This window comes from Tarenaya hassleriana, unplaced genomic scaffold (genome assembly GCF_000463585.1).
Source record: "Tarenaya hassleriana unplaced genomic scaffold, ASM46358v1 Cleome31, whole genome shotgun sequence".
Classification (NCBI taxonomy): domain Eukaryota; kingdom Viridiplantae; phylum Streptophyta; class Magnoliopsida; order Brassicales; family Cleomaceae; genus Tarenaya; species Tarenaya hassleriana.
In genome coordinates, this window is record NW_010966274.1 from 1,060,384 (window position 1) to 1,072,648 (window position 12,265).

The 12,265-nt window shown below is 39.2% G+C and overlaps 3 protein-coding genes and 2 long non-coding RNA genes across 12 annotated transcripts in view; 3 read left to right on the forward strand and 2 right to left on the reverse strand.

Annotated features, from left to right (window-relative positions):
* Positions 1 to 782: 782 nt before the first annotated feature.
* On the reverse strand, positions 783 to 2,356 carry LOC104820582. Of its 7 annotated transcripts, none has more exons than XR_002024492.1 (3): positions 1,683 to 2,356; positions 1,210 to 1,292; positions 783 to 1,109 (listed from the first exon to the last, which is right to left on the reverse strand). XR_002024492.1 is itself a non-coding variant. In XM_010551086.1 (2 exons), exon 1 carries the CDS (start codon positions 2,261 to 2,263, stop codon positions 1,685 to 1,687), a length of 579 nt encoding a protein of 192 aa, XP_010549388.1. In that variant the 5' UTR covers positions 2,264 to 2,356; the 3' UTR covers positions 783 to 1,056; positions 1,683 to 1,684. The 7 variants fall into 7 exon arrangements, 3 of the variants coding, with proteins under 3 accessions (XP_010549388.1, XP_010549386.1, XP_010549387.1); XR_002024489.1 differs by having other exon boundaries at positions 1,567 to 2,356; XR_002024491.1 differs by lacking the exon at positions 1,210 to 1,292 and having other exon boundaries at positions 783 to 1,056; positions 1,567 to 2,356.
* A 570-nt stretch (positions 2,357 to 2,926) lies between these two features.
* Positions 2,927 to 6,146, reverse strand: LOC104820583 (peroxidase 19-like). The gene is made up of 3 exons (XM_010551087.1): positions 5,850 to 6,146; positions 4,308 to 4,514; positions 2,927 to 3,649 (listed from the first exon to the last, which is right to left on the reverse strand). The coding sequence occupies exons 1-3, from the start codon at positions 6,123 to 6,125 to the stop codon at positions 3,071 to 3,073; spliced, it is 1,062 nt and encodes a 353-aa protein (XP_010549389.1). The 5' UTR covers positions 6,126 to 6,146; the 3' UTR covers positions 2,927 to 3,070.
* A 933-nt stretch (positions 6,147 to 7,079) lies between these two features.
* LOC104820586 lies at positions 7,080 to 7,961 on the forward strand. Its single transcript, XR_772949.1, has 2 exons — positions 7,080 to 7,353; positions 7,550 to 7,961. It is a non-coding gene; the product is annotated as an uncharacterized LOC104820586 (long non-coding RNA).
* Positions 7,962 to 8,069: 108 nt separating this feature from the next.
* LOC104820585 lies at positions 8,070 to 10,692 on the forward strand. Of its 2 annotated transcripts, XR_002024494.1 has the most exons (4): positions 8,070 to 9,232; positions 9,685 to 9,712; positions 9,803 to 9,973; positions 10,092 to 10,692. It is a non-coding gene; the product is annotated as an uncharacterized LOC104820585 (long non-coding RNA). The 2 variants fall into 2 exon arrangements; XR_772948.2 differs by having other exon boundaries at positions 9,685 to 9,973.
* A 133-nt stretch (positions 10,693 to 10,825) lies between these two features.
* The window catches only part of LOC104820693, a gene marked incomplete at its 5' end in the record, with an annotated part of 3,745 nt that continues 2,305 nt past the window's right edge, over positions 10,826 to 12,265 (forward strand). Inside the window, 2 exons of the mRNA XM_010551253.1 lie at positions 10,826 to 11,210; positions 12,121 to 12,265. The exon at positions 12,121 to 12,265 is cut by the window's right edge and continues 31 nt beyond it. Coding sequence (XP_010549555.1) covers positions 10,826 to 11,210; positions 12,121 to 12,265 — 530 coding nt within the window. The remainder of the gene's footprint in view (positions 11,211 to 12,120) is intronic.

Below are 12,265 nucleotides of genomic sequence, written 5' to 3' on the forward strand. Positions count from 1 at the left end.
TGGTTTGCTCCTCCCTCAATTCCGATGGACCGACCGAGCCACCCGACCGAGGGCTCAGCCCTTCGGCCATAGCCGAGTTGCCAACGTTCACGTATAAAGTGTATAAAGCTACTACAGATAGGGGTGTAAAACGAGCCCCAGTTCGCTCTGCTTTCCAAGATGGGGATACAAAATTTGTATCTCCCATCTTGAGGGGGAGTTTTAGCCACCCTTTCTTGCCGGGCTGGCTCGCGGGCCAAGAAAAAAATATTTTTAAAAATATTTTTTAATATTTTAAAATATTTTAAAATATTTTTATATACAAAATATATTTTTATTACATATTTAATTTGTTTTGTTTAAAATTTTATTTTTTATTATATTTAAAATATTTTAAAAGTAGTTAAAATATCTTTTAAAAATTAAAATTATTTTTAAATATTTTTTAATATTATAAATTTTATTTTTAAGATTTATATATTTAGTTAATGGGACGATTCGTTTGGCTCGTGAGATAAGATGATATGGGTTGACCTGATATATTTTTGGCTCACTAAAAAACCGATTAGACTGAATTTGACTAAAGTTTTTTCAGATCGAAACGAATCAGACTAGGCTGAGCCAGGCCAGCCTGATAATGATGAACAGGTAGAGTATTGGTCTGTCTAGGTTAAATATCGAAGAACGATGTCATTAAGGTGTTACCGAACTGTATACACATGTTTCACTCGGAATGTATCGGTAAATGGCTCGGACTCACGATTCTATGTCACGGACCGGCCGAACCGGTGGTATGAATGGTATTAGATTGTATCAAGATTTATTGTATGGTATTATATTATTTTCATTGATAAACAAAAAATATACAAATGAAGGATATGTTTCAGAGGAAGGAGCATTCTCTACACCAGTTTCAGACGGCAAAAACCAGATCAACCAGAACTTGACCGTGATGTAAAAATCATCTTCTCACGGTGTCTCCACGGAAAATTTAACGGTATAACGCTCGTGTTTGTAGTTTTCGGATTACCTTATTTTCTCCGTTTCTTGATCTTCGGTCTTCTCGTTCTTGAATCACTGGCAAAGATCTCACTAAGACTTGTTAACTCGAGCTTTGTTTGCAGCTTGAACTAACATGTGAACAGACCAAACAGATGAGTGGAAAAGACAGAGACATGTTTCAAGATTTGAGTATACACAAAAGAGAATTCAGTGTTTTATCAACTCAACTCAGCTCCAAGGTGATGGTTAGTTTCTGTCAAGAACACGGAATGGCGAATGCTGAGATGCAAACCCAGAACGGATAATTCGATCTGAAATATGCATTCGTCGACTGGTTTTCTTACCAACTAACAACAAGAACAATGAAGGAGCAACCATAAAAAGAGGCAACTAAAGAAAAGGGGCAGACAGACGCAAAAAATCTCTCCACTTTGATTGCAAGAATGGATCCTTTCCCTAAACCAAATTTCTGAGGGACAATGTTGTATCCGTTAGATCTGTGATCATTGATCAACCACAAGCACTACCTCACACAAAAATCATTCAACAGAAACCCATGGCTTACATTGCATATGGAGAACATACCTGCATCAAGAACAGGTTGAATAATCCATGGTTTCCTTCCACGACAATAACAGAGAAAATACAGTGAAGGGTTCTCGATTATTTTACGGAGATATCGCGAGAGATCCAATTTTCACCTTCAATCTGGGAATTTGAATCCCTTTGACATGAGGATTTGTACGTAATCCATCTTCTCAAGGTCTTTTTCTTCCTCCTCTTTGTTCCTCTGGTCCCTCGAGTTCATCACGATAGCTTTCACCACCTCCCTCAACGGAATCTTCAGCTTCGTCTTCCCATTTTCCTTCGCTGGAGATTTCATATTCCCATCTTTCAATTTCCTCGACGACAAGGGTTGATCAGACAGATCATTGGGCTTTTCCGAAACCCTAGAACCACCTTCTTCATGCGATAGCCGATTCGGTCCGAAAACCTCGGCCACGGTCGTCTGCTCCTCCAACACAACGGGAACCGCCCGATCAAGGGCGACAATGTTATCCTCTGTGTCGGGCCTCCGTTCGGAGTCAGTCACCATCTTCTCCGAATCTCCGGGAACATCGCGAGGGGAATTCCAGCCATTTTTTGGCGGCACAGCTCCGGTGGAGAGCTGAGAATCTGGGTGGTCGTCCCGTTGAAAGGCAAAGCCGCAGCGTTGTAACTGAGATTTCTGAGAGGAGGTTTCTAGGCAGTGGTCGAAGATCGGGGGCGTATCCTCCTCCATTGCCAATCTTCTTCTTCTTCTTCTTCTTCCTCTTTGAGTGACTCCGGATTTTTCTAGGGTTTCAGGAGGAGGGAGATTTTCCCGCTTTCTTTGAGACGGTATTCTATGATTGTGAATATATACAACCTTTTTTTGGTAAAATAAAAATAAAACCGATTTTTTTTTTGAAAATACGTTTTTTATAAATAAAAAAAAACGAATCTAAACCGAACTAAACGGAACCAAAATTTATATAAAAACCGAATGATTATAGTTTTTCTACAACCCGAATAGTCGAATCCAAATATAAATGAATCAAACCCGAATCGAAACTAGAAATGATCACCCTACATGAATTGTTGTCATCGTCAAAATTTTAATTAATCATATAATGCTATGCAGTTTTAGAGAAATATTTTTTTCCGGTTAAATGAGAAATATATAAAAGACCTAAAATTATATTTTTATAATTAAGAAAAAAACTTTGTGAACACCCATCAAAAGAACAAATACTTCTTCACATGCTGCGGTGTCAATTTGGAATTTTCTAACATTTGTTGAATCAATTAGGCAAATTAAAAATTCATATATTTATTTGATAAAATTTTAAAAAATCGGGACATTTATGTGAGATTTTCTCTAATAAAAAAACCCCGAGCCCATTCAAGAACATTAATTTCCAATATAGTAGTTTTATGAAACTTTGCGTTGTACCAATTTGTTCCAAGAAAACAAACAATTTTGTATATAAACAATAAACTTTGTATTATACGAATTTCCTTCCAAGGAATCAAATGAATTTGTAACAAATTCCAAGAACGAATTTCCTCACAAGAATTGGCCGCAATCCCTTCGAATCTCCCCATGTTTCCTCCCTCTCTTCACACCGATGGAGCCCATTTTATCCATAGACTCGGAAAAGGCCGAGAAAAACCTCTGCTTGTCCCCAGCCATCTCCGCGACGATATCCTTAGTTCTTGGATCGAGAAATAGGGCCTGGTCCGACCCTAACAACCCCATATTCTTCTCCAAACCCGAGAAATACCCGTTATCGAACGCAAAGGGCGTGGTCACGTCGAGCGGCAAGACCGCGTTAGTCCCTCCCCCGAACCTCGGGCACGAAATCTTCAGCTCCTTGAGGAGCCTGGCGTCGAGGCTCGGGTCGGGTTTCCGGGATCCTTTGAAGTCGTAGAGACGGGGGAGGAATTGTCTGCAGTGGGCGTACCCTATCGTGTGTGCGCCCGAGAGGACGACGAGATCTTTCGCCGTTAATCCCTTCGACGAGAAGAGACGGATGAGCTGATCGACGGTTGCGTTTGCTCGAGGAATGTTGCGAGGAACATTCGTCGCCTTTGATATTTTGCCGTCCCATCTTCCTTTCTTCACTTGGTAATATGGCCCACCTGCCTGTATATGTATATATATATTCGTCAGTATATATATATTTTGCCTAGTTTTTATCTAAAAGGGCATTATTGTAATTAAACGTAATTAGGGTTAAACTTAGGATACTCTATGCATTACACGTGTCTATTCATGTTGGATTATAATCATGTTAATTGAAATAGTGTCCATATAATATCATAGTGGAATGGAAAACTCTAATATCATGATGCAGATGTGGATATACATTTCAATTAGGGATTGTCAATTTGGTTAATAAAAATAATTAAATATATCTTTAATCAAATAATACATATTGGTATGATTTGTCAAAAAAAAAATCGATCTCAAGCAGGAACGAACTGAATAATAAATAAAATAAACGAAAATATGAAAATCTCTTTCAAAAACAATTTTTTTATCAATAAAAAAACCTAGATGGTATATAGTCGGACCGAATTCAAAATAAAAAAAAATTGAATGTGTATCATTTATCTAAAACCGAAACAAACCGAATAAAAAAAAATCCAAAAATCTATTTGAAAAATGAATATTATTATCAATAAAAACCAAAAACCGAAACTAAATCGTATATAACCGGAAATAGCCACCAAACGACCGAATCGTATGATATCTACCTGATTTTACAATATATATATATATATATATATATTATTATTACCAAGTGGATGAAATCTCGAGCAGCAATGGCGAGAATGTCGGAGCAAGAGACGAGAGAGGGACAGTGAGTTTCCACCATGGACTTGGCCTTCTTTATCGTCTCGAAGCCTTCTCGTCTCAAGTCCTTGCTCTCCTCCGCTTCCCTCTCCGGCGACGACGTCGTTTTCCTCCCTCCCTCTGTTTCCACCAATATCGACCCGTCACAGCCCTTCATTCATTCCCATCCCAATTTTTTTTTTATCTTGTTATAATCAAACAAAACATATCCGAAATATTAAATAAAAGACAAAATTACAAAAAAACAATATCTAAACTTCTCCATTTTTATAAAATAAAATCTAAACTTTATTTTTTATCAAATAAAATCTCAAGTTTATTTTTCGGTCGAAAATAAACTCGAACTTTATAATCATTATCATTTTTAAACCTAAATACTGGCGTAATATACTCATATCTTATATGTCAAATCAACAATTTGACCCATTTAGCACGTCATCATCCACATGTCACGACATCGCTGCGTCACGTGAGCGATGGATTTAAAAATGAGAACTTTCATAAAACTTATATTTATTTATAATTCAACAATCAAGTTGAAGTTTTATTTAGTAAAAGATAAAATTTAGGTTTTATTTTTTAAAAATTGACCGTGTCATATATTTTTTTAGGATTTTTCCTAAATAAAAAGTTTATTTTATAGATTATTAACTTCAATTTTGGACCTATTTATTATCTCTCTTTTTTTAACTTTTTTTTGATACATTGGGAACCCCGACTAGCCCTTCGGGCTCGCTAACCCCTGGTCACAGCGGTGGCCTATGACGCAGCCTGTGGCGCAGTCGGTGGCTCGCTAACCAAGGGGTCACAGCGGTGGCCCTTCGGGCCCGCAGCGCCGAGTAAACCCAAGCTTACACGCACGAGCCTGCGACACACGTGTAGGTGGTGAATCAGCCGTAACTGACAGGCGACAGGTGAGAGTTTAAGGAGGCGGTAGGAGTCGAACCCCCAACCTCATGGTTTCCCGCCATGCTCCTTGACCAACTCACCTGGGGTTTCCCCCTCTTTTTTTAACTTTTGTTGCTAACATGCGCGTCCTATGCTAAAGCGCGCTTAAATCAGACCAGAGTTAACCGGTTTAGAACGAGTTTGGACCGGGCAACACCGTAATAATCTTGTTCAGATTCTATCACATTGGTCATCAAATTCAAAATTTTGTGCTATTTACGTCTCTGCCACGATGATTACTAGCTTTTAGAACCATTGATTACAATTTGGTACGTAAAAATTTAACCAAATAATCAAATTGCATCCTAAATTGGTCTAAAGCAATGCATTTTACCACACATAAAGGGATCATCACTTTATTTTATTTTATTTCATATTACACCAAAATGCATCGAGCATGCAATTTTTTTTGTCGGAAAAAAATGAACGCTAAAATACGCGTCAATGCAGAAAACTGTGCTAACGTGCGCCAAAGTAGCAAATGAAGGGTGATTGAAGAACGGGGAACGGCATTGTTACGGTCCCTATCGTTCATTACCTCGACGAAGCAATCATGGAAGAAGAGGCGAATTGTGGCGGGAGCCGAGACCGGAGCTTCTCTGAACTGCCGAGAAGTGACGGAGCCGACCAGCTTCTCCAGCTGAGGACACGTCTTCGCGTAGTAATCCACCGCCAGCTGGCGGTGTCTGCGGCGGTGGACCACCGGAGTCTGCGGTGGAGGAGCGGCGGAGGGTTTGGCCGGAGAAGATGGAACGGTCGACAGAAAGAACAAGAAGAGGAAAATGGAAAAGTATGAAAGAGATAGGACATGCATGTTTACGGCCCTTGTGAGCTTTGAGTGGTGGGTCACTTTGGACGTGTGTATATATATATATATATGCATATATATATATATATATATTAATTTTTAGATTAAATTATGAAAATGTTGACTCTTTTTATGCAGATGGTCCACGAAAAAAAAGATTTGTCACACTAGCATGTGGAAGCAATCATGGCCCGTGAGCAAGGGCTTCAATGAATGAATGGCTCATGTAGCTGCATAATTTGTGCATGAGGACAAAAAAAAGCTTTGTATTTTTCTTATGGGTGTTAAAAAATAAATATTATATTGTAAATCTCTGTTATTTATTTATATGGCCGTCGATCCAAAAATTGATTATAAAAACAATATGTGTCATTGTGTTCATATATGAATATGAAATGAGGAGATTCGAGAATAGATTCCCATTTCACGGGGGAGCGAAATCTACGTCGCCAATGATATTGTGATTGGATTGTTAGAGATCCATGTTTATTAAATATTTATTATGTACAACCTTGAAAAATTCGAATAGTAAAATATATTGTTAGTGGGGTGAGATACATATATATAAGATAAATATGACATATATCCGATTGGTTTATATTTATATGTTCGTTCTGTTTATTGTTCTTTATCCGATTGTGTTACGTTATTTTATTCCAAGAGGGTTCAAATCAAATCGATAAATATAATTGATTAAAATTTAATTGGAATAACTGAATTTATAATGTTTGTACATAATTTCTTGTGCGAGATCTTCATGTACATAATTATCAAGTACGGACGATTTACGATTACATTACACGGGATTGATTCAATAAATAAACTTTTGGGGTTAATTTGAAAGAAACAATAAGTAAAGGTGTCGTTTTGAAGTTCTCTAAATATAGACGACGTCGTTTTACTCGAAATAAAATTTCTTAACGCTCTTCTTCTTCTTCTTCTTCAAGCTACAAAAAAAAAAAGCACAGAAACCATTCGGCAACTCTGCGAGAGAGAAACCGCTAACCACCATGGACGGTCTCTCTGCTTATCCTTCTTCATCTCCCTATCCGACAGCCTTTTCGCTATATGTATACAGCAGTGCAGACATACGTATATGTACTGTATTCGTCGAGAAGCTCTGCATGTATACCCATCTTCTTCGATTTTCTCGAGAAACTCCGACGAAGCCAACTTGATCGAGAAGCTCTACGACTTGGGCGAGCGCCTGAATGAGTCCAAGGGCAAGTCTCAGGTTCGCCTTCATTTCCTTCTAGGGTTTTTTGTTCGAATCGAGCAATTTTTTTGTTTGCTTCCCTCCATTTTTGCAATTTTCTCCAAATCATTCCTGGTCGAAATGCGGTTTTGTGCCTCGGACATGACTTGTTTGTCTGATTGCTTTGTTGTCACTTTCTGTATGAATTTGTCTGATTTTCCTTGTCGGAATGCAGAATGTGGAAGATTAAGAAGGGATCATCGACCTGTCGAAGACGAGGATCAAGGCCAAATAGCTCGGAGCACGGCTAATTCCTCGACCAATGCCTTCGATGCCCGTGTGGATTACCTATAGGAAGACGATCTCAGGGTCTGTACTTAATCAATCTTCTTCTGTATGCGACTGAATCAGAAGCTGTTTAGGAACACCACCATCATACTCTCATTTACGATCTTTTGGTTGTCTTTGTTATGTGTCCACCAACACAAAGAACCGTCACAAGTTTTCCCCGAGGGCTTCTCCTTCTGTGTATTTCTTGGTTATCCTTATGGAATCAAAGGTTACAAGACATTAAAACCTTGCACCCAATGTTGTAACAGTTTCTCGTAATGTAATTTTCGATGAATCTGTTTTTCCATTTAAGATAACACCCTTATCTTCTTCAACTTTAGATTGCTTTCCACCCCACCCTCCATCTCCTCATCTGTATGATGATTATTTTAGTTCACAGTCTTCTCCTTCCATTCCCTCTTTTTCTTCCTCATCTTCTGACACCATCCATCTCTTCCATCTCTTCTTCCTCATTACCCTGTTCTTCATCATTATCTCCTTCTTCACCTTCTTCTTTATCCTCTCCTACAGTCCTTGAATCTTCTGAAAAACTTCGTAGATCACAGCGACAGACGACACTCCTGCATACCTTGCAGATTATCACTGCTACTTTCTCAAACATCACATGCCTCCTATACCCACCACAACCACACCATATCATCTATCTTCCTACCTATCTTATTCTCATATACAACCCACTTACAAAACCTTTCTCTTCTTACCGAAACTAAACCAAAAATTTATACTCAAGCTGTTAAGTCTGACAAATGGAATGCTGCCATGAGATTTGAGTTGGAAGCTCTAACTAAGGTAGATACTTGGGAGATTTGTTCTCTACCTGTTGGCAAACATCCAATTGGGTGTAAATGGGTTTTTAAAACCAAATACAATGCTAATGGTAGCATAGAAAGACACAAAGCCAGATTGGTCACCAAAAGTTATACACAAATTGAAGGCCTCGATTTCCTTGATACATTAAGTCCAGTGGCAAAAATGACTACTGTAAGAGTTGTGCTTGCTATAGCTACTGCTCAGAATTGGTGTTTGTCTCAATTGGATATTTCCAATGCATTTCTCAATGGGGATTTAAGTGAAGAGTTGTACATGTCACTGCCTCCTGGATATTCTGCTATTAAGGGGGAGAAAGTTCTTGAGAAATCTGTTTGTCGCTTAAAGAAGTCGATTTATGGCTTGAAACAAGCCTCAAGACAATGGAATCTCAAGCTGTCCTCTGTTTTATTGGCTGATGGATTTCGACAGTCTTCAGCAGATACTTCTGTTTTTATTAAATATGTGGGATCGACTCTAACTCTTATGTTGGTATATGTTGATGATTTGATATTGACTGGGAATGATACAACCATGATTTCACAGACCAAGAATACTCTACAGGCACATTTTCAAGTTAAGGATCTTGGCCCCTTAAGATACTTCTTGGCACTTTAGCGACAGTCAGTCTGCAATTCTACTTGCGAACAATCCGGTACACCATGAACGTACCAAGCATATGGAATTGGACTGTCACTTCATTCGAGACCAAATCAAATCTGGATTTTTGAAGATTCCACATGTTTCATAAAGAGAACAGGTTGCGGACCTGCTGACAAAACCCTTTGCTTCTGATCAGTTTTTCTATCTGCTTTCCAAGATGGGGATACAAAATTTGTATCTCCCATCTTGAGGGGGAGTTTTAGCCACCCTTTCTTGTTCGTTTTTCCTGTCTTGCTAATATAGACCAACAGACAGTTTTGGTGCTACCTCTGACACTAGGTTAAGGTGGTTACATGGAGATGTCCGTAGCTGTATAGACTTTGCTTTATAGGTTTTGCTTTATTCTTTGTTGTATATAAAAACCCATGTACAGTTTCATGGTGATATAGAGAAATACAGAGAGAAAATTTTCTAAGTTGCGTTCTTCTTCTAAAGATCAATAGTTCCCCTTGCTTGGTCGGGCTTCAGCCCAGTTCATTTTCTGTGTTGTGTTAGTGTTCTTCACTTATGTTCCCCTTGCTTTAAGCATCTCTGTCTTCATTTTTGCAGATACGGGTTCAAGCCATTCTGACTCGTGGTAACTCCGAGATTTTGGTTGTTAAATCTATGTCTACTTATCAACTTCTTGTCGATCTGACATAGACCCACCTTAATGCGATCCCCTTAGAGGACACTGTGGAGCGTGATGCTGTGCATAAGGCTTTTATGTCATTGTTGAGGCATGACGCAAAAGGTGATCTTAATTGTTCTACATTTAATCCGATGTGTCCGAACATTACTTAAATCATCTTAGGCTTGGGGAGGGCTTCTCGGAGTTTTACAAGGACTTCACTGAGAGGTAATATCGCTAAATGAATCACATTCTAGAATCGAACTGAGCCTTCCGGGTCTTGAATTTTGATGTTTCAGATTTCTCACGAATGTTTAGTTTTGTTATTTTTGAAATATTGCTACAGAATTTTTAGGCTTGGGGAAGATTTCTCATGGATTTCGGGATTTAGTGGGCCTATTATGGATGAATGGATTCTGTCATACTTCTTCTTCGTCGTCATTGCTATAACGCAAGGGGAAACGGCCAGCAGGAAATGGAGCGGGTAATGTCTCGGCAGCGAAGAAAGGAAGAGGTGGATCATCAGGGGGAATCCAGGATCAGCTCGTGAATAATAAGGCATTTGAAGGACACAGGGCAGAGGAGGTGGCAGCAGCCGTGGACACGGGGACAGGGACGGGGTCGGGGTCGGGTAAGAGGCTACTATCTGGTAATATAATATTTCACAGCTTTGTTTCTTTCACTTAATCCCCTCTTCTCAGGTGTTGATCTCTTGTTTCTGTTTAAAGCAAGAACTGCAGTTGGTACGAGGATTTTTGATTCTGTAGGGACAAGAACTGCAGTCAGACATTATCCATGGGGTTTGGGTTTGGATACTCCAAAAGTACCGGATACCCGATCCCTGATTGTCCAACCCTTCCTTAGCTGTCCTTATCACACCAAGAGTCAATCCCAATAATGACAAAAAAAAACATTAAAGAATTTGCCCACTCTTATTCACATTTAAAGTCCACGGTCCTTGTTTATTAATATATATATATACTTCCGATCTCGTGACAGTCGAGTTCGGTCTGCTGGGGAGAATAAAGTGCGATATCCACGAGCTCGCGAACTCTTTGCTGCAAGAGTTTGACAAAAAGTCTTCCTCTGTTCATCTCCTTTCTCTTTCTATCCCTCACCTTTTCCGCGAACTGTCGTGCCCTGAGTTCAGGATCTGAGAACTCGATCTTGGTTTCTGACGGGATCAACGACTCCGCGAGCGATCAGTCCGAGTTCCTCGGCCTTGAACCGATCAAGAGCGTGTCCGATGATAACACGTGTGTTCATGTCTACGGGTTCTTGCCTTGCGCCGAGAACGTTGCGGGCTACGTTTTCCAAGTCTTCTCCTTCGGGTGTTTGCTGATAGTCGGCGACTACTTCTTGTCTGAAGGAAGGTCTAAGCTCTTTGTCATCTTGGATGTCGGCTTCTATGGCGGAATTGTCTTTCCTCTCCTTATCATGTTCCCCAGGATCGCTCTTATGCTTTGTAAGCCTTTTCTTCCATAACACTTTTCCCTAATCAGCCTTATATATATATATATATATATATGTATATATATATATATGCGCTTTGTAAGCCTTTTCTTCCATTACACTTTCCCTAATTAGCCTCTTATATATATATATATATATATATATATATATATATATTCTTGTTGATGAATGCTTATATGTAGTCCTAGGGGTGGGCCTTTTTACCGGAGATCCGAGGATTTTCGGTAATAGTGAATCCGGAAAAATTTATAATAAGGGTCAACAATAAATTTTGTAATGGTAAATATAATTTTTTATGGGGTATTTAATAATTTTGTTTAAAATTTTATAAAATTTGTAAAGGGGATATTTTTAACATGTGTCTCCCTCTAGTTTTCGGATATCTTGTCTCACGGATACCCGATTTCGGTTACTCAAGAAGCAACATCGATGTCGGGTTCGACGAGAAGAGAAATCCGAAAGACAGGGTCGGTTCTGTTATTTTTTGACGGGTTGTCTAGCGGATATACGAATATTTAGAAAATTACTAAAATATTCATGATTTTCTATGTATTTACAAAAATACTTTTGACAGATTTTATATAAAATTACCTATATATTCCTACATAGTGAATATAAATCAACAAAATTTCGTACATTTTCACGGGTTTGGATGCCCGGATTTCCGTCCCGGTCTCGCGGGTACCCGTACCCGGATCTGGTGAGACCGATACAATACCTCTAGAAAACGCGTGAAATCGAGATTGAGACAGGTGTCTTCAAAACTCCTGGTACCCGACCCGCGTCCATAATACGTAGTAAATCCAAGATTGTGGCAATGGTGGCTCTAACTAACTAAGATCTTAAATCTTGGACCGACTTCCATTAGTATTAATATGTTTTTTTGGGGGTTGGATTTTCAGCAACAGGACTAACTGCAAGCCGAGAGGGAGCAAAGTCGATGGTGGTTAACATCGTTGGTGTCACTGTCGGATACACTGTCTTCGCTTTGACCGTTCAATGGGGAGCTTGCTTTGTCTTCGGCATGTCCTCTTCCAACTCTTCCGA